The sequence below is a fragment of the Aotus nancymaae genome, unplaced genomic scaffold, assembly GCF_030222135.1.
Source record: "Aotus nancymaae isolate 86718 unplaced genomic scaffold, 86718_ANA_hifiasm-v0.15.2.pri h1tg000018l, whole genome shotgun sequence".
Taxonomy (NCBI): domain Eukaryota; kingdom Metazoa; phylum Chordata; class Mammalia; order Primates; family Aotidae; genus Aotus; species Aotus nancymaae.
Genome location: NW_026988430.1, coordinates 2,190,619 through 2,211,984, shown reverse-complemented (window position 1 = coordinate 2,211,984; position 21,366 = coordinate 2,190,619). Strand labels below are relative to the sequence as shown.

The following is a 21,366-nucleotide window of genomic DNA, read 5'->3' as shown; positions in this document are numbered from 1 at the left end:
ACACTGTTGAATAAAGTGAGTAAGAACTCGAAAGCTTGTTCGGAGGCTCACTTGGGGACAGTGGCGGTTGGATGGACGTCACTCCTCGTGCTTCCAACAATGCTTCCCACGCTTGTCCAGTGCGGACTTGCGAACATGCTGAGCAGGCCCGGACCAGGCCGTGCTGCTGAGCGAGCACTGGAGTTCCCCTGGCAGCCTCCTGTGCAGTGCAGGGCCCAGCGCTGACGGTGCTTTCTGTGTGAGGTCCTCACTTCTCCCAGGAAGTGGCGGGATTCTTGAAGACCTCAGCATCTTCCGGCTTAAGGGACCCTGAAAACTGTTGCAGATGAACCTCCTCGGGCTGAGCAGAGTGCCTGTCTCGAGCACTTGCCTCTCTTAAAAGGGGAACCAGGGCAAAGTTCTTCCAGTGTCTGCCTGAAACTGAAGGGTAAAACACGATTACTACCTTGGATGCAGCAAAACAAACACTTGCCTCTTGGCCTCACAAATTCCCGGATAAAAGGAGGCCCAGGCATGCGAGTGCTCCCTGCGGCAGCTGGATCGTGCCATGTCCTCTTCCCGCAACTGCTCAGAGAGCCTCGTGCACTCTGGTGGCTCCTTCAGTTCTCTTCCTCTACCCCACCCCGACTTGCTTGCGGACTCAAGAGAGCCCATTGCCTGCCCCTCTTGGCCTCCATTTCCTCCCTGCCCAAGTGGGAGGAAGAGGAGGTCTCCAAAGAGCAATGCTGAGGCCTGCCCCATGAGTGGCTCAACACCAGGGCAGCTCTGGTTGATGAGCACTACCAAGGAAGCTGGATTCCGGGTCCAGGTCCACTGCACTCCAGCCCGGGCAACAGAACAAGACTCCGTCTCAAAAAAAAAAAGAAAAGAAAAACAGCCGGGTGCGGTGGCTCATGCCTGTCATCCCAGCACTTTGGGAGGCCGAGGTGGGTGGATCGCCTGAGGTCGGGAGTTCAAGACCAGCCTGACCAATATGGAGAAACCCCATCTCTACTGAAAATATAAAATTAGCCGGGTGTGATGGCCCATGCCTGTAATCCCAGCTACTCAGGAGGCCGAAGCAGGAGAATTACTTAAATCCGGGAGGCAGAGGTTTCAGTGAGCCGAGATGGCACCATTGCACTCCAGCCTGGGCAACAAGAGCATGAAGTCAAGCAACCTCCAACCATCCCTCATCCCTGCCCCAATTAACATGTCCATCCCTGTCACTGGGTCGATGTGTTTATAAATAGCACAGTGTCTGTGCAATGTTGTAAACTGTCAACAACGTCATGCAAACATGATGCAAATCAACTGCGAAGTAAAACAGCGAATCCGTCAAAGATGTGGGATTTCACTAAATCAGCAAGAGTGACGCTGAAGAACCGCTCAAATCACACGCAAAGCTGCCTTTCGGTAGCTCTCTGACAAAGTCAGACCGGTTCACAGCTGACCAAGAGATCATCAATAGGCGTGGTTGCGTGACTTGGGGAGAACTTCCGACCGAACTCAGGAAGATCACACGACTGCAGGAGGCCTGTGGAAAAACCGATGGGCCTCCAGCAATTTTCTAAAAATGAGCCTTTGATAAAATGGATTTTCCCTTCCAGCTATAGTGGAGTATCTAGTACTGTGCTAGCCATCCTGCTGTCAGCAATCACAGAACTAGGCAACCGACACGCAGCAGATGTTTTTCAGGGATAGGACATTAGGCAGCGGAAAACGGCAATCCCACAAACAACACAAACCTGCCGCGCGCAGTGGCTCACTCCTGGAATCCCAGCACTGTGGAGGCTGAGGCGGGCGGATCACGAGGTCAGGAGATCGAGACCAGCCTGGCCAATATGGTGAAACCCCGTCTCTACTAAAAATACAAAAATTAGCTGGGCGTGGAGGTGTGAACCTATAGTCCCAGCTACTCAGGAGGCTGGGGCAGAAGAATCGCTTGAACCTGGGAGGCAGAGTTTGCTGTGAGCTAAGATCATGCCACTGCACTCCAGCCTGGGCAACAGAGACACACTCTGTCTCAAAAAAACAAAAATAAAAAAAACACAAACTTAGCAACTAAAGATTTTTTTAAATTAAAAATTTAAAAAGGCCAGGCACGGTGGCTCACACCTATAATCCCAGCCCTTTGGGAGACCAAGGTGGGTGGATTACATGAGGTCAGGAGTTCAAGACCAGCCAGGGCAACATGGTGAAAGCCTGTCTCTACTAAAAAAAAATACAAAAATCAGCCAGGTGTGGTGGCGGGCACCTCTAATCCCAGCTACTCCAGAAGCTGAGGCAGGAGAATTGCTTGAACCTGGGAGGCGGAGGTTGCAGTGAGCCCAGATCGTGCCACTGTACTCCAGCTTAGGCGACAGAGTGAGACTTCATCTTAAAAAAATAAAAAGAGTTCTGGAAAGAGTGGTGATAGTTGTACAATAATGTGAATGTGCTTAATGCCACTGAATTGTACACTTAAAATGATACATTTTACCACAATTTTTTAAAATTAAATACAAAGTAATTCAAAACAAAGTGTGTGGGGTTGTCATTATAACTCAAAATGTGTCCACTATAAACTAGGCCTGCTTCATTTTTAAGTAAATGTCCTCAGTTAGACATTTTTAATGTTTTCTATTAAATGTTTACCAGTAACTGTTAAACAGCTTTCTTTCTGGTAGTAATTTCCCTCGGAGTTTTTCTATTTTTTCCTTTTTTTGAGACAGAGTCTCGTTCTGTCGCCCAGGTTGGAGTTCAATGGCTCGATCTCATCTCACTGCAACCTCTGCCTCCCGGGTTCAAGCAATTCTCCCACCTCACCCTCCCGAGTAGCTAGGATTACAGGTGCCCCCCACCACACCTGGCTAATTTTTGTATTGTTTTAGTAGTGATGGGGTTTCACCATGTTGGCCAGGCTGGTCTCGAACTACTGGCCTCAGGCGATCCGCCCGCCTCGGCCTCCCAAAGTGCTGGGATGACAGGTGTGAGCCACCGTGCCTGGCCTCCCCGGGGTTTTTCTATTGAAAGCATCCCCTTTCCTCTCTCTCCCTCCCCTCTTCTCTACCTGCCCGGATGTGTTCATGAGTGACGCGTCTTCCCATGTGCCTGTTTGTGTCTGCACAGCCTCACAGAGCTCTGACGTGGCATGCACACATGCAGAGTGAGGATCAGGGCCAAGGAGGCAGGGCAGCCCACACAAGGAGGCAGGGCGGGGCTGGCTGTATCCCCCGGGGTGCTGAGGACAGGTGCGTGGGCTGGAGGTGCTGGCCCAGCTGCTTGCACGGGCCCAGCGCGCCGTCAGCTGCATCAGCGTGCATGAGGCACTCACGTCAGCCCAGGACTATGTGCACATGGCTGACGTCAGGGGCTGCTCAGTGCCCAGGTCCTGGGGAGTGAGGAGCTCGGCAAGGGCCTGCAAGGCTCCCCCTGCCAATGTCGGGCCACCAGTCGAGGAGGCGCCAAGCACCAGCCCCACCCGCCTCACCTCTGCTTGACCGCAGGGAGAAGCTCAGCGTGCGCTTGACACCCTCGCAGTTGCCCGGGTCTTCGTTGATGATGCCCACGTTGGTGTTCCAGGTGGTCCAGTTCACCTCGTCCACCCTGCAGGGCGAGGGGTCGGGGCAGCCTGAGAGCTGGGCCAGCTTCCTGGTCTGAGCGCTCTGCCCACAGGCCCAGCCCAAGAAACACACACATCAGGACATCAGGACGCAGTGGATAGGGAGGGCAGAGAGGACTTGATTTTTGGACACCATCCCCAAAGATGTGATCTCTGACCATCCCTGGAGGCCCACGGACTTTAAATTTTGAATGGCAGGCTCTGACCCTGCTCACTGGACGACCCCTTTGGACACCTGGAATTTTCTGGAATTTCGTGTCTGGGCCCCACCAGCTGAGATCTCAGATGGGTCCCATGCACACCCACAGCTGAGCTCTGGACGGGCCTCATCCCTACAGCTGGCCTTGGGAGAGCACCCCGTGTTCATGACGGGCCCAGCAGGCCCCGAGGCAGCCTCTGTGCCCACGGGGAGCCCCAAAGCTCCTAAGCTCCGACTAGGGTGAAGCCTGGCATTACCTGAAGCACCACCTGTAGTCGTCCTGGCCGTCAGGTGTGTACCCCACCTGCAGCAGCTTGCCGGAGCGGAAGGCCTTCCTCATGCACTTCAGGAAGCTCTTCTCCGTGTCCAGGATGGTGATGGCTCTCTGCAGGAAGACAGCAAGGGCAGAGGCCCGAGGGGCAGAGGCTATATCCCAGGGCCCCGTGGCTGCCAGGACCCATCTCCCCCAGGGCTCTCCCAGCCCCAGATGCCTCTGCGCTGGTATCCAGCGCCCTCCATGCTGGCCTTGTTTCCGGAGCCTGGCGGGGACACGCTCTATGCTGGGAGCCCAGCCTAGCCAGCCCAGACCTGCCCAGGTGCTACCGGTGCCTGCTGGGCCTACACAGGGCAGCCCAAGGCATGAAACGGAATGCCCCAGACCCCGCCCTGAGGAGCTCAAAAGGGGCTGAGAGCAGGGACCCGGGTGAGACCGCCTGGGCCAGGTCCTGGCTCTGTCACTTACTAGCCGTGTGGCCTTGTGCACAGATACCCAGCTTTGCTACGCCTACGCCTCAGTGCCTTCACTCAAAAATGGAACAGTATAGCCTGGCACAGTGGCTCACACCTGTAATCCCAGCACTTTGGGAGGCCAGGACAGATGGATCACCTGAGGGCAGGAGTTTGAGACCAGCTTGGCCAACGTGGTGAAATCCCGTCTCTACTAAAAATACAAAAATTAGCTGAGCGTGGTGGCAGGCACCTGCAATCCCAGCTACTAGGAAGGCTGAGGCAGGAGAATCACTTGAACCCAAGAGTCAAGGTCTCACCAAGGCACTCCAGCCTGGGCAACAAGAGCAAAACTCTGTCTCAGAAAAAAAAAAAAAAAAAAAAGGAACAGTAATAAAATCCATTTCCCAGGGCTGTTGTGAGGATTAAATGAGCTCAGGTAGGACAGACCATTAGTACCGTCCCTGCCGCAGAGAAAGTGCTTCTTAATAAGAACCAAACTTATTATTAGTAGTTGGAGATGCAGATGTCAGCGACGGGGCTCAGAAAGGTAGCCGGCAGCCCTGCCCCGTGCTAGCTGCTCCCCTGAGTCTGGCCTCTGGTGCCCTCCTTACATCAGGCTCCTCTGAGGCGGACACCCTGTGGGCTGAGCCCTCTTCCTCCTTCCCTCCAGGACCACCCAGGCCACAGCCAAGCATGCGTTCTAGAAACACCAGCTGAGCTAATCTGCCCTAAGCAGATGCTGGCCAGGGGATCTTGCTGGGAGTCCACTGAGGGAGGAGCTGAGGCTGCATCCCCGGGCCTGGCCGGGCTTCCTGCAGGGCTTATGTGCCCAGCTGTGTAAGGCAGTGGACACAGCACCCCGCCCTCCTGGCTGCTCACCCGCCCCCGCCACCCCCCCACTCACCTGCAGCCTCCTGGCCGCTCACCCGTCCCCGCCACCCCCCAACCCACCTGCAGCCTCCTGGCCGCTCACCCGTCCCCGCCACCCCCCCAACCCACCTGCAGCCTCCTGGCCGCTCACCCGTCCCCGCCACCCCCCAACCCACCTGCAGCCTCCTGGCCGCTCACCCGCCCCCGCCATCCCCGAACCCACCTGCAGCCTCCTGGCCGCTCACCCGTCCCCGCCACCCCCCCACCCACCTGCAGCCTCCTGGCCGCTCACCCGTCCCCGCCACCCCCCCCCACCCACCTGCAGCTTCCAGATGTTCTTGCTCTCCTGCGCGATCTTGTTGACCGTCTCACCCATGAGGGCGATCAGCATGTTGAGCAGGAGGATGTAGGTGAGGATGACGTATGCCAGCAGCAGGATGATGAACACAGCCTTGAAGTCATAGTTCTCGGTGAACTCCAGGTCGCCCATGCCGATGGTGAACTTGAACAGCTCCAGGCAGGTGGAGTACAGGCTGTTGTAGGAGTTATCGGGGGTCCTGCAGCCAGGCCCCCGCCACCTGTGCGACGTGGACTCAGTCGGCAGAGAGTCGTTCTTCCCGTCTTCAATCAGCGTCACCACCGCTACAGGGCATGGGGAGGGTGGGGTGCTGCTGGATAGAAGCCAGTACCCCAAGTCCCCTGACATACACTCTCCTGCTCAGCCATATGACACCTTTGTGAGAAGTTATTTTTAAGGCACTTCTTCTCTAAAACTCTCAAAAAAATTTTTACAATATATTGTTTTATGAACTTTATCATCATCTATTAGAAAAATACATATATACATATATAAATTTATATGTGCAATGTGCATATAGCCACCACCTTTGTGCAGTGCACAACCTGCTTAACCGTACCTGTCAGCTCTGGCTCCACACCCCGTCTGCCTGCATCCCTTAGAGGTACATTATGCAATCCTGAGCACTGAGCAGCTCAGAGCAGACTGGCCTCTTCCGACATTCTGCATGCTTCTTTGGGAAGTGGGGCGCAGAGCCTGAGAGCTTCCGCAGCAGTTCTACGTACCAGCATCCACTAACCCTCACTGGCCCAGTCAGTCCCTCCTGCACCTACTGAAATGCAGGGCCTTCAGATCCGGATGCCCATCCCTCCCAGCCAGAGATTCTAACGCCAAGTGCAGGGCGGGGACAGGGAGGGTGCGCCCTGTGAACCATGTGACTCTAGGGCTTGAATGAGCATCAGAGCAGACTCAAGTGCTCAAAAAATGATGTGGAGGCTGTGCAGTGGCCAGTCATCCCAGCCCTTTGGGGAGCTCACACCTGTAATCCCAGCTACTCAGGAGGCAAGGCAGAAGAATCGCCAGAACCCAGGAGGCAGAGGCTGCAGTGAACTGAGATCGCTTCACTGCACTCCAGCCCGGGTGACAGGCCAAGACTCTGCCTCAAAAAAAAAAAAAAAAAAGTCATCATTTGGCCCCATCATGGGATGAAGTGATTCAGGTAAGACTCATCAATGGATGCTAACTCCTGGGTAGAAGTCTGGCTATTCGCACAGTCTCCCAGCATCCCTCTGAAAAGTATCCATTACAAAGGTAAACACAGTAGCTTTACAGTGGAAAAGGCTGGCCGACCCACGAACACCAAGTCATCAAAGCTAACGTCTCCAGAGGTGAGACAGACGTCATGTGACTCCCAATAAAATGTACTGAAGGGCCGGGCGCGGTGGCTCACGCCAGTAACCCCAATGCTTTAGGAGGCCGAGGCAGGTGGATCACGGAAAACAAAAAAAGCACTGAAGAAGACACACAGCGCTTCTTGATACTCTGGCCAAAAGCGCATGCCTGGCTGTAATCACCAGGAAACCTTCAGACGCACCCAGATTGAGAAACACTGTGCAAAACCACTGGCTTCTACTCATTACAAATTCTAAGGTCACAAATGACCAGGGAAGACCCAGGAACTGCCCCAGATAAAGGAGACTAAGGCCGGGCGCGGTGCCTCACGCCTGTCATCCCGGCACTTTGGGAGCCGAGGTGGGCAGATCACTTGAGGTCAGGAGCCTTAGACCAACGTGGCAAAACCCCGTCTCTACTAAAAATACAAAAAAATCAGCCAGGGGTGGTAGCACCTGTAATCCCAGCTACTCGAGAGGCTGAGGCATGAGAATCGCCTGAATGTGAGCTGAGATGGCGCCACTGCACTCCAGCCTGGGCAACAGCATGAGACTCTGTCTCGAAAAATAACGAATTAATTAGTCAATTAATCATTAAAGGAGACTAAAGAAGCGTAACGATGGAACGGAATGCATGATCCAGGATTCTCATTTTCTGCTAAAGACCTTAGTAGGACAATTGATGAAATTGGAACAAGGGCTGTGGGTTCGCTAGTAGCGTGAATCAATGTGACCTTCCTGCCTGTGATCCTTCAGCTGTGTTTATGTAAAATAACTTCTTTCTTTTAAGAAATACACACTGAAGTGTTTCGTGGTAGAGGGCTGATCATATCTGCAACTTACTCTGAGTCTTTTTCACGTGTGGCATACGTGTGTGTGTGTGGGCGTGCACACACACACGTGTACAGGGGTGGAGAAAGTGATAATATAAAATGTGGTAATTTGGAGGAATCTGGGTGAGGAATACAGAGAAGATATTGGTTCTATTCTTGTAACTTTTCTGGAAGTCTGAAATAATGTCAAAATTAAAAGTTGAAAAAAACAACTGAGCCAAAATGTTATACAACAGGCAAGCACCCTTCTGGCCTGGGAAATTACTTACAACTTTTTTTTTTTGGAGACGGAGTCTCACTCTATCACCCAGGCTGTGATCTCAGCTCACTGCAACCTCTACCTCCCGGGTTCAAGAGATTCTCCTGCCTCAGCCTCCTGACTAGCTGGGATTACAGGCATGCGCCACCACGCCCGGCTAATTTTTGTACTTTTAGTAGAGATGGGGTTTTGCCATGTGGGTCAGACTGGTCTCAAACTCCTGACCTTGTGATCCACCTGCCTCGGCCTCCCAAAGTGCTGGGATTACAGGCTTGAGCCACCGCGCCTGGCCTGCTTAAAATATTTTATGAATTACTTGTCCAAGTTCTGTGGCCCATTTCAGTGTGTCCTCTGCCTACCCTCTCTGTCACCGCAGACATGCACCTGCCTACCCTCCTCACTCAGCTCCTGGCAGAGTCTTCAGGAAGCCCAGGCAAGCAGGAGCCCCGCCCTCCCCCAGCCCTGACCAAGCCCATTACCCGTGGAAAACCCGAACAAGAAGACGACGTAGACGAACATGAAACGGCACAGGTCTCTCAGGATCATCTGCAGGAGAGAGTGGGCTCATCAGAGCCAAGTCCAGGCCCAGGAGGAGCCGAGGGGAGGGCTGGGCCGGTCAGCCTTGGGGTGCATCTTGAGAACGCCAGGAGGGTTTGGTTTGCTGGTTCTCAGCTCGGGGGGGGCTTGAGGGAGCATCCACCCTTCCCCCATAGCCTTCGTTCCGGTCAGGAGACGGAGGCCTGGTATGCAGAGGGGTCAGGTTTCAGGGGACCCCACACACACAGCCGGGTCAAGGCCAGATTGCTTGATTCTTGGAAAATGGGCTGGGAGCTAAGCCAGCCCCTTCCCAGGCAAGACAGGGAGGATGGGCGGAGTTCTTGGGACAGTGTCTCCCGCGCCCACGAGGTAAGCGGGGTCCGAGGAGACCCCCTGGGGCACAAGGCACCCACCTTCTCTATCATGACGGCGTAGATGCCCATCTGCTGGAAGCCGCGGGTGTAGTACAGCATGTTGGTCCAGCCCAGGGCCAGCGAGAACACCATGGAAGCCACGTACTCCTTGCGGTGGCTGAAGTACAGCACCACCGTGGCCAGCATGAGCAGGGACTGCACAAAGCTGGGGGGGAGGGGCAGAAAGCTCCGTCACAGGAACCTGGGAGGCCGGGTACCCCCAAATCAAAAGGCCGCAGGCTGTTCAGAGGCCCAGACTGCAGGGACTAGGGATGGGCTGCCCTGATTCCTTCAGCCCAGGCATTCTCTTTTTTCAGGCAGTCTCGCTCTGTCACCCAGGCTGGAGTGCAGTGTTGCAACCTTGGCTCACTGCAAACTCTGCCTCCTGGGTTCAAGTGATTCTCCCACCTCAGCCTCCTGAGTAGCTGGGACTACAGTCATGCGCCACCAAGCCCAGCTAATTTTTGTATTTTTAGTAGAGACGGGGTTTCACCATGTTGGCCAGGCTTGTCCTTGAACTCCTGACCGCAAGTGATCAGCCCGCCTCGGCCCCCCAAAGTGCTGGGATGACAGGTGTGAGCCACCGCACCCGGCCATCCACACTGTTCTGTAATGGTGCTTTCGCTCATCTGCCCCCTCCTAAAACAGTGGCTCTCAACCAGGAGCAATTCTGGCACCACCCCCAACAAGTGAGGGGCCTTTGGCCACATCTGGAGAGGTTCTTCATTGTCAAGACTCGGGGACAGGGAAGAGTTCCAGGCATCTGTGAGTGGAGGCCAGTGATGCTACTAAATATTCTAGAAGGCACAGGGCAGCCCCCACCAGCACACTAAGCACTATGCAGTCCTAAATAGCAACAGTGCCAAGGTTGAGGAACCCCCACCCCGTTAAAGACAGGAAACTCCCTGAAGGCAGGGACCATGTCTGTTTCATCCAGTATTCCAGGGCCAACCTCTTGAATGGCAGATGGATGGACAAGGAGTACAAAGGTGAACAAGAGTATTCTCACTTGGATTGTAATTCACGGCACAGTTCGTCCATCCCTGGCACCTGGCACAGAGTGGCCCTCGGGATTCATTCATCCCACAAGTATCTTTTTTTTTTTTTGAGATAGAGTCTTGCTCTGTTGCCAGGTGGGGGTGCCGTGACGCAATCTCAGCTCACTTCAACCTCCACCTCCCGGATTCAATCGATTCTCCTGCCTCCACCTTGAGAGTAGCTGGGACTACAGGTATGTGCCACCACACCTGGCTAATTTTTGTATTTTTAGTAGAGACATTTTGTATTTTTCACCACGTTGACCAGGATAGTCTCGATCTCTTGACCTTGTGATCTGCCACCTCCCGCCCCGCCACCGGCCTTGGCCTCCCAAGGTGCTGGGATTACAGGCATGAGTCACCCCACCCGGCCCACAAGTATCCATGGAGTGCCTTCCACCATTCCTTCAACACATTCACTGAGGTCCCACTATGCGCCAGGCCCAGCATAAACGAGAGGGCACGTGAGAACCGACTGCTGTCACCTGGGACTGGACTAGAAATAAGTGCAAGTGTCACTTACAAAAGCATCTCACTGTAGCTGTCCACAAACAAGGTCTTCAGCGATGGCCGCCTCTGCAGGAAGTATTGAATCTGCAGGTAAACAGACAGAGGAAGGTCCTGAGCGATGCTTGATGTGGCTAGACGGCCAGCACTCAGACGCTTCCTAAATGGCACCACGATGGGGTGGCGGAGCGTGAGAAAGCAGGATTGTGAAAAGGGCAGAACGGCATGGATTAGGCCAATGGGGTAACAGTAGGTGACCTCGTCAGTACAGATTGCTAAAAGTACACAGTGGAGCTGGGCACGGTGGCTCACGCCTGTAATCCCAGCACTTTAGGAGGCTAAGGAGGGTGATCACAAGGACAGCAGTTCGAGACCTTCATCCTGGGTAACTCGGTAAAACCCTGTCTCTACTGAAAATACAAAAAATTAGCCGGATGTGGTGGTGGGCACCTGTAATCCAAGCTACTCGGGAGGCTGAGGCAGGAGAATCACTTGAACCCAGGATGAGGAGGTTGCAGTGAGCCGAGATTGTACCACTGCACTCCAGCCTGGTGACAGAGCCAGACTCTGTGTCAAAAAACAAAAAATACACAGTGGATTTACAAACATACCCAGAAGTGCAGACAGGAAGGAAAATCACCAAACTGTTATCAGTTGTGTACCGAATTAGGCAAATTTTTTTCTTCTTTCTAATTGGTGCTTTTTTCCTAATTTTTTTCTTTTTTCTTTTCTTTTTTTTTTTTTGAGATAGAACAGTGACGTGATCTTGGCTCACTGCAACCTTCACCTCCTGAGTTCAAGCAATTCTCCTGCCTCAGCCTTCCGAGTAGCTGGCACTACACGTGCGCACCACCACGCCCGGCTAATTTTTGTATTTTTAGTAGAGACAGGATTTCACCATGTTGGTCAGGATGGTCTCGATCTCTTGACCTCGTGATCCGCCTGCCTTGGCCTCCCAAAGTGCTGTGATAACAGGCGTGAACCACCACACCCAGCCTTTTCCTAATTTTTTTGTTTCTTTTTTTTTAAAGATGGGGTTTCACCATGTTGGTCAGGCTGGTCTTGAACTCCCAACCTCAGGTGATCCACCCGCCTTGGCCTCCAAAGTGCTTGGATTACAGGCGTGAGCCACCACGCCCGGCCTTTTCCTAATTTTTTTTAAGAGATCACAGTCTCACTACGTTGCCCAGGCTGGTCTCAAACTCCTGGCCTCAGCCTCCTAAGGAGCTGGGATTACAAGCATGAGCCACTTTTTTCTTAATTTCAAGTAAGCGTTAGAATAAAAATTCTTGTTAAGAAGCTGCCACTGTCAGCCGGGAGTCCTGTCCAGGACATCCCCACACTCTGCTCCCTCCCACAGGTCAACCCCAATCTTGCCAATCCCGCCACACTTGGTAGCTACTGTGGCATTGTACTTTATTGCAATGTCAACTATGAGTGTGAAAAGCAAGACAGTTGTCTCTGTGAAGACAAAGTTCAATGACAACAATTCCATAAAGGTGAGTGACTTAAAGAAAATGGGTATAGCTTACACCAAAAAGACTGGGGGATAAAAATCACAATGGAGCCTGGCGTGGTGGCACACGCCCGTAGTTCCAGCTGCTCCAGAGGCTGAGGTGGGAGGACCACTTGAGCCCGGGAGACAGAGGTTGCAGTGAGCCATGATCTTGGGACTGCACTCTAGCCTGGGTGACAGAGCAGGACCCTGTCTCATAAAATTTAAAATTAAAATACTACAAGGGTTTCTGGAGTCAAAAAAAAGCACGATCATCTCAAATTCTACATTCAGATATTTTTTATGCATCTAAGTTTTCACTCTTCTTTAAAGAAGCTGAAACTAGAAATCTTAGATGATATAAATATGGTGTTTGCAAGAAAGGTGATGAAAAATCTGAAACAGTGGGTCCCACATTCAAAGAAAAGATTACTCCTGCATTACAAAAAAAAAAATGGCCAAGGATTCCATATGTCTGAATTTCCAGTTAAAAATAAAACAATTCCTTGCCAGTGCAGTGGCTCATGCCTGTAATTCAGCGTTTGGGAGGCTGAGGTGGGTGAATCACTTGAGGTCAGGAGTTCAAGACCAGCCTGGCCAACATGGTGAAACCCCGTCTCTACTAAAAATACAAAAAAATCAGCAGTGTGTGGTGGCAGCTGCCTATAATCCCAGCTACTAGGGAGACTGGGGTAAGGAGAATCGCTTGAACCCAAGAGGCGGAGATTGCGGTGAGCTGACATCACGCCACTACACTCCAGCCTGGGTGACAGAAAAAAAAAGAAAAAGCAATTCCAGTATGCATGGAGAGTTCCTTCCTTGCCCAGAGCTTTAACAGACTGGTTTGATTAATTAAATAACTACCAGTCATGATCCTCACTTAAGAGGCCTCCACTCTGCCTCTGTAATTAAACATTACATTCCGTGGAGAGGCCGGAGTGTCTATTTTCAAGCTTGCCTGCCTGGGGCCTGTGGAGACGCCCTGAGCACCCTCCCGCCCCCACCGTGACTGCCTGAAGGGCTCTCATCTTCGGCTCTGCGTCTCACAGCTCCCCAAGCAGGGCCATTAGGTGTCTGATGAATAAAAAAGTGAGTGAGTGGTCAGGGCTGCTCTTGCCTTTTTGTTTTGGTGATAATGGAAACTCATAATGTGGGAAGGAACACTTACCCCTCGGAAAAAGAAATAGACTCCTCCTAACACAGACAGAATCTCTCCAGTAACTCGGAAATAGTCTTCAGTGTTTTCCATCTTAAAGGGAGGCTGTGAGATGCAGAGAAGTTGGTCACTCCATGTAATCATTCATTCATTCAACAAACACTGACCAGGTACCAAGCCCTGGGATGAAGACACAGCTCCTGCCCAGAAGGCACAGCCTCCCTCAGGGGAAGGACACACAGAGACAGAGTGCTATTAGGGGAGCGCCTGCCAGGAGGCCCCACTGTGGGCCTGATTCTCCACAGTGGCAGCCTCTAGGTACCAAGCAGAGCATCTTACAATGCTGCGCTGCCTCCCAAACAGTGTCCCGGCAGGCCTGGAGCTCCTCCTGGCTGGGAGCAGGGTGATGGACAGCAGGGTGATGGACAGGTGGAAGCACTCTCACAGACCCCACGCCCTACGCATCCTGCTGCCCCCAGCCCACGGCCAGCTCCTGGTCTCCCACAAGTGTCAGGAACGCCCACTGACCATGGAGGGAGGGACCATCTGCACACACGCATGGGTGTCACCCTTGTGTTTCAGTTGCCATTTCCTGGAGTGGGTCACCATCCAGATTTCATAAGCACTAGTTCACTAGCTTGCCTTATTAGCACGTTTCTCTTAAAAGGAAGTCATTAAGTGGCCTTAACAGGTGGATAGAAATAGGATTTCATGCAATTATGAAGTTGAGTTTTTAAAGTAAATTTGCTGCTGGGCGTGGTGTCTCACACCTGTAATCCCAGCACTTTGGGAGACCCAGGCAGGTGGATCATTTGAGGTCATGAGTTCAAGACCAGCCTGGCCAACATGATGAAACCCTATCTCTACTAAAAATACAAAAATTAGCCAGGTGTGGTGGCGGGTGCCTATAATCCCAGCTACTCGGGAGGCTGAGGCCCGAGAATCACTTGAACCAGGGAGGCAGGGGTTACAGTGAGCCGAGATCACACCACTGAACTCCAGCCTAGGGGACAGAGCGAGACTCCATCTCAAAAAAAAAAATTTTTTTTAATAGAGAAAATTTGCGAAGTGCCCTGGAAACAAAGGCAGCAAATTAAGTGCCCTGGGTGCGGCATGTCAAGGACTCAGTCCAGAAGTTCAATGAATTCTTGGCTCTTGGCAGAGGCAAAAGTCTGGTCTTAGGCTGATTTGATGGATGGCCCAGGGCCTGGCACAGAAGTACTCAAAAATCTAAATCCAGGGAATGAATAATGAGCAAGTGAGTGAATAAAAGAGGGCAGGCAAGCAGGATGACGGTGGGCCCTGGGCTTACACCAGCCACATCCCTGTGGACCCCCAGGCCCGGGGTGAGCCATGTCCCAAGCCCGAATTCCTGCCGAAATTCCTGCATGCTTTCTCTTTGTTCTTTTCTTTCTTCTTTCTTTTCTTTTTTTTTTTTTGAGATGGAGTTTCGCTCTTGTTGCTAAGGCTGGAGTGTCACAGTGAAATCTCAGCTCACCACAACCTCTGCCTCCAGTTCAAGCGATTCTCCTGCTTCAGTCTCCTGAGTAGCTGAGATTACAGCCATGAGCCACCACACCCGGCTAATTTTTGTATTTTTAGTAAAGATAGGGTTTCGCCATGTTGGCCAGGCGAACCTGAGTGACCACACACTCAGCCCCCAGAACCTCAAGTTAAAGGAGAGGGACTGAGAACAAGGAAGGGGCGGGTCCTCAGTGCAGCCTGAGGCAGGGAAATGGGCACAGGGAGACATGGCTCTCCAGGTGATCCCTTCATCACTCCAGCAAGCCGGGAAGGAGTCCAGGGCAGAGCCTGGGCCTGGGGTCGGGGAGGTCTCCCCGGAACGTCCAGGCCCCTTCCCCACCACCCGCAGCCCTGCCCACGAGGCTGAGCCTCTGGCCGCACCAAGCCAACCACCGGCCTGTAGTAGGCAGCCATGGTGAAGATGATCATGTACAGACAGTAGATGAAGAAGTTGAAGTAGAAGATGCGCTTGACGAATCTGTCCCACTTGTCCTGCAGGAGTCGGTTCAGCGGCTCCACCAAGAGCATGTCATGGCGATTCTAGAGGGAGCAGAGAGAAGTGAGGTTCCCTCCCGTAGCAGGAGCCACCTGGCACGCCCACGCCAGCCTGTGGTGCTCCCCACAGCCACATCGCCCGCACAGTCCAGGCAGGACCGCCCTCGGCCCATGGGGCAGCTGAGGCTCACCGGAGGTCTGAGCCAGCAGCAGTCAGAGGCCGGGGCTGTTCCCAGCACTGCCGCAGCTCATGGAGAGACCGGCCTCTTGGCCTCAGTGTCCCCAAAGACACAGGGAATGGGGTGAAACTGACAAACTCTAAGTGCTCACTGAATGGCCCACAGCACTGCCCAGCAGCCTGTGCCCACATGTCTAATAACTCACTCCCGATAGCCCTCTGTAATGGGAAGTAGTTGGCTCAGGTGGAGCCTGGCATGGGGGCTGAGGGCAGGCAGGAAAGAGCCTCTGGGTCCTCACTTCTCGCATTTCCAGCCTGGTCAGGCAGGGTGGCAGGGAACTAGGAGGCCCTCCTGCAGGGGGAGGGCACAATGCCAGATGCCATCATTACAAGTATGCTTTGGGGCAAATGTCTCATATCCAGAGATTTTGATAAAGTTCAAATAGGCCGGGCGCAGTGGCCCACGCCTGTAATCCCAGCACTTTGGGAGGCCAAGGTGGACAGATCACCTGAGGTCAGGAGTTTGAGACCAGCCTGACCAATGTAGTGAAACCCCATCTCTACTAAAAAAACAAAATTAGCCTGGCATGGTGACAGGCATCTGTAATCCCAGCTGCTTGGGAGGCTGAGGCAGGAGAATCATTTGAACCCGGGAGGCAGAGGTTGCAGTGAGCCAAGATGGCGCCAATACACTCCAGCCTGGGCGACAAGAGGAAAGCCTTGTCTCAAAAAAAAAAAAAATCTACAAGCCCTACCATGAAGTGAAAAAAAAAAAAATGGTGTATATTCTGTATAGCCTGATCCCATTTATGTGAACAAAATGAAGCTACGCATTCTGACACAGTATCAAAGGCAGGTCCGTTTTGTGTGGGTACCTCCGCAACGTTTCCATTTTGACAGGGTGATCATTGTGTGTGCTTGCTCTGCTTAGGGAAAACTCAGTGGGCGTGAATGGGGACCCGAGGCTGCAGGGCCTGGGCCCAGGCAGTAGTTTTCACTCATGAGATGCCAGCTGGAGCTGGAGCAGGGGCTGGGGCTGGGGCTGGGGCTGGGGCTGGGGCTGGGCTGGGGCTGGGCTGGGGCTGGGCTGGGACTGGGCTGGGACGGGGCTGGGGCTGGGATTGGGCTGGGGTGCAGAGGCTGAGAGGCCCCCCCCGGCTTGCCCGGCCACTCACAGGGGTCTCACTACTGCTGTAGGCGATCACCTCCAGCACTGAGTTCTTCTCACACGTGTCGATGCAGGACAGGTCGTAGAGCGAGGAGTGTACGGGCCCATAGGCCCACTCGGTGAACTTCCTGGAAAGGTGCCTGCACTCGGGCTCCTGGATCTCCCTCTGGAGAATATAGGCCAAGACCTGCCCCCGGGGATCAGGAGCCCATCAGAGGCCAGCCGGGGCCCAACCCTAGACAGCACCCCAATAACCGCTCTGCTTCCCAGCCCAGCTGGTGGCCCCGCCCAAGCTCCAGGTGAGTCCCCACCCCCTCCTAACCACCATTAAGCTCAACCAGCAGGCCAGGCGTGGTGGCTCATGCCTGTCATCCCAGAACTTTGGGAGGCCAAGGTGGGCGGATCACCTGAGGCCAGGAGTTTGAGACCAGCCTTGCCAACATGATGAAACCCTGTCCCTACTAAAAACACAAAAAATTAGCCAGGCATGGTGGCGGGCGCCTGTAATCCCAGCTACTCGGGAGGCTGAGGCAGGAGAATCGCTTGAACCCGGGAGGTGGAGGTTGCAGTGAGCCAAGATTGTGCCACTGCTCCCCAGCCTGGGCGACAAGAGCAAAACTCCATCTTAAAAAATAAAAATAAAAAATCAACCAGCCGCTGCCTCAGATGCTACCTGCACTACAGCAGGCCCGGTATCCCCTCACCACAAGCCTCAGCTCTACCATCTTACCATGAAGGACATGGTGGTTCGTTCTCAAAAACCTCAAGCCAGAAAGAAATAAAGAGAATGCAAGAAATGAGAGCCAGATGGGGTGGCTTATGCCTGTAATCCCAGCTACTTAGGAGGCTGAGGTGGGAGGATCAGTTGAGGCCAGAAGCTGGAGACCAGCGTTGTCACCTAAAGCAGTTCCTGCTTGTCATGGAAAAACACCAACAGCTTTTTCTTTCTTCTTTTTCTTTTTTTTTTTGTTAAAACAGAGTTTTGCTCTGTCACCCAGTCTGGAGTGCAGTGGTGAAATCTCGGCTGCCACCGTACCTGGCTAATTTTTGTATTTTTAGTAGAGACGGGGTTTCACCAGGTTGGTCAGACTGGTCTCGAACTCCTGACCTCAGGTGATCCGCCCGCCTCGGCCTCCCAGAGTACTGGGATTACACGTGTGAGTCACGGCGCCCACCACAACAGCTTTTGTTCTGTCCCACCCTAGACTGTCCCACCTCCATCGCTCATCACCCCACCCCACCGTGTCTTGTTGCTGATACTCAGAGCTGGAAATCCAAAATGGTCACATCAGCCATGCAGGGTTCTGCCCGAGGCTCCCAGTTTCTCAGACTTATTCTAACAGCCCTGCAGGCTGGTGCGACAGAATCAGAGTCCCGCACGCGCAGAGAGTGATGCCGGCCTCCGCAGCGAGCCCACGGTCCCCTCCCACGCCACCGTCCCCGTCCCCGCATCGCAGCAGCCTGGGCCGCACCCCTCCTACCCCGATCTTGCCGGTCCCAGCGGCCAGAGCCAGCGGCGTCATCCCCTTCTTGTTGGTGAGCTCCTCCAGCTTCAGCGTGGGGTGCAGCCGGGCCCCCAGGATGAGAAGCTCGTTGTACATGCTCGTCACAAACTTGGTGTTGTCGGCCGTGTTGTCGGCCACCTCCACCAGGGCGTGCAGCACCGTGTTGCCCACCGAGTCCCGGGCGCCGATGTCGGCCGGCTGCCAGGAGTTCTGCAGCAGGAACTTCACGATGCCCAGCTGGTTGGTGCAGGCGGCCAGGGACAGGGGCAGCTCACCTGCACCGACACAGGCCCAGGTGGGCCTCAGGAGGGAGATCCAGCTGGCCCTGAGCCACCCGCCCGGGACTCCCTCTGTCTCTGCCCAAACCTGCCCCCAGCAAAAGCCAAAAAGGCAGGGTCGGCCACAGAGTTTCCCTACCGAAGTAGAATCCCGGTCGCCCTTCGGTTTTCTTGAAGAAGTCCCCGTTGGCTGCGGCCTGGACGTCTGCCCCGTTCTCCACCAGGAGGGTCACCAGTGCCATGTTCCGCCTCTCGATGGCGATGTGCAGTGCTGTCTGGCCTGCGGAGCATGCACACAGTGGGCTTGTGAGTGCAGTCCCGGGGGCTGCCTGGGCAGGTGCTGGGAAGGGCTCTGGGCGGGCAGCAGCTGCTGCCGGAGGATCTGGGCAGAAAGTGCCTGGAGGACCCCCCACTGCAGGAGGCCAGGCTAGGATCCCCCAAGGGGCCCAGTGAGGCCCTGAGGCAGGAGACCCCTGGGAACACGAGATACCGGTTGGAAGCCAGAGGAGTCAAGGTTGCCCCCGGGGCAAGGAACAGTCGCAGAGAGAAAGGCCAGAGACTGTAACTTCCAGGGACAGGGACCATCCAGTCAGCGGGGGAGGCAGGGACTTCCCAGCGTCAAGGGAGGAGACATCAGATGGGGGAGGCAGGGACCCCCTAGGATTCGGAGCCACCAACACAGTAGCTGGGACAGGGAGTAAGGAACCCAGGGAAGCCAGAAGGCCCAGGCACAGCCGTGCCCTCCTGGCTCCCTGTGTGCCGGACTGAGCTGTGCCCGGCCCGCCGCCGCCCTCCTCACCCCTGTAGTAGCTGTCGGTGTAGCTGGCGTTGACGAACTCCTTCAGGCTGTCCGTCTGCCTCGCGATCTCCAGGAGCAGGGGGATGGTGTCGTTCTGCCCGCTATGAAGGTTGAGCATGGCCTTCAGCAGACAGGTCTTCCCCGTCTCTGGATCTGAAAGACAGAGAGAGGGAGGGTCAGGCCGGCCAGGGCTGGGGCCCTGCCCAGAGCCCACACCGGGGCCACCTTTGAACTCGCTGTCTGTGAGGTGCTTCTTGCTCTTCTGCAGGAACAGCAGCAGGCTCTCCAGCTCCTGGCAGTTGTTTTGAGCCACGGCTTCGAAGATACTCCTGCGATCATAGAGCCTGAGGGTCTTCTCAGTGCCGGCGGTGACAGAGTCCTGGGACAGCTGCCTGCAGGCCAGAAAACGCCCCCGTCTCATACCCTGGTCTCTGCTCGGCCCTCAGGCCTTCGGAGCTTGTCAAGGACACACGGGTAACCCCAAGGTAACTAAAAGGGGGAAAAATGATATAAAAGCTACCCCTCTGGCCGGGCGCACTGGCTCAAGCCTGTAATCCCAGCACTTTGGGAGGTTGAGGTGGGCGGATCATGAGGTCAGGCGTTCGAGACCAGCCTGGCCAACATGGTGAAACCCTGTCTCTACTAAAAATGCAAAAATTAGCCGTGCATGGCAGTGTGGACCTGTAATCCCAGCTACTCGGGAGACTGAGGCAAGAGAATTGCTTGAAACCGGGAGGCAGAGGTTGCAGTGAGCCGAGACTGTGCCATTGCATTCCAGCCTGAGCAACAGAGCATGACTCTGTCTCAAAAAATAAAAATAAAATAAAAAATAAAAGCTACCCCTCCGTCTAGGTGACTGTCCAGAAAACCAATATAACAGGGACAGTGGGGTGCATGTGTCCCCACTCTGCCCCCACCCTGTCTATAGACACCATCTAGAAAGTCATCCTCCTACTCTCAGACCACTGGCTTCTCCACCTGCTCAGGCGCTCAGGAGGCAGGAGCCTGGTGGGGACGGAGGGAGCTGGCGGCAGGGGTACAGACAGCCCCTGCTGAGGGAAAAGGTGGCCTCACACTCCCCAGAAGTCAGCCAGCATATGGCCTCCCTGCCCTGCCTTGGCTCTCACTGGAGCTGTTCTGTACTTTCTAAACAGCTTTTAGACTTCAAGTCCCAGTGTTTGTGGCTGGTAGGGATTGCAGCCATGGACACCTAGACCCAGCACACACACCAGCCCCGTGACTGTGCATCCCATGAGGTCCCAGGAGGAAGGACGCTGGACCAGACCACCTATAAGGCTCTCCAGCCCCCTGGTTTTGTGACATTGAGCCCAGAAGCCAGATCACCCTGTGGCATCTCTATGGCCAGCTGGGCTCCTGGCAGGGAGGGGTCTCCAGATGCAGACTTACCTGGCACAGGTGGGGCCGTCCCTGGGCCTCTGGATGGTGATGACAGGGCTGACTGTGATGGTGGGGCAGGAGGCCAGCTCACCTTCCTCATGGGGGCAACCCGCTGGGAAAGCCTCCTCCGAGTCGCCCTTCCCAAAGAGCCTGGCACGGCTCCTGGCCGTGGAGAGGTGGGGCTTGGTTGGAGGTGGCCCGGGGTCGGGGTCTCCATCCGGGGGATCTGGGCAGGCGTCCTGCTGGAGTGGGGCCGCAGCCACCCCTGAGTCTGTGCTGCTCTGTTTCTTCATCCTTGAGGGATCCTCTGCGGGCAGTCAGCACGCTGGGGTTGGTCCCAGCTTGAGGACTGCTTGTCCTTAGACCCCACCTGCCCTCCTTGCCGAGGGTCCTGTGAAGCAGGGTCCCCCAAAACTCCAACTGGCTACTGCCGCCAGCCCCCTAGAACTGAAGTGTTGTCAGGACTGAACCTCTCACCCCAGAGGCCCCAGAGGTGAGCAAGCTAACAGTGCCCAGTCAAGTCCTGTGGCCACAGATGTCGGCTGTGGAGGGGGACAGGCCCCAGCTCAGAGCCGTCTGTGGTTCTGGGTTAGACCCATCCCTCGTCCTCTCAGGGCCCTAGGTGCCCACTCTGCAGAGTGAGGTTGATAACCACTGCGCTGCCTCCCTCCCCAGACAGAACAAGGGAAACAGCCAGGGTAGCCGTCGCGAGCT

At 54.6% G+C, this 21,366-nt stretch overlaps 1 protein-coding gene across 1 annotated transcript; it reads right to left on the bottom strand.

The window, feature by feature from the left end:
• Positions 1-247: 247 nt before the first annotated feature.
• Positions 248-20,945, bottom strand: TRPV1 (transient receptor potential cation channel subfamily V member 1). The gene is made up of 15 exons (XM_064378013.1): positions 20,662-20,945; positions 19,480-19,646; positions 19,255-19,407; positions 18,595-18,735; positions 18,154-18,452; positions 16,680-16,859; positions 15,213-15,371; positions 13,320-13,412; positions 10,673-10,743; positions 9,113-9,278; positions 8,642-8,708; positions 5,701-6,023; positions 4,040-4,167; positions 3,452-3,567; positions 248-420 (listed from the first exon to the last, which is right to left on the bottom strand). The coding sequence occupies exons 1-15, from the start codon at positions 20,943-20,945 to the stop codon at positions 248-250; spliced, it is 2,520 nt and encodes an 839-aa protein (XP_064234083.1).
• Between the last annotated feature and the right edge of the window lie 421 nt (positions 20,946-21,366).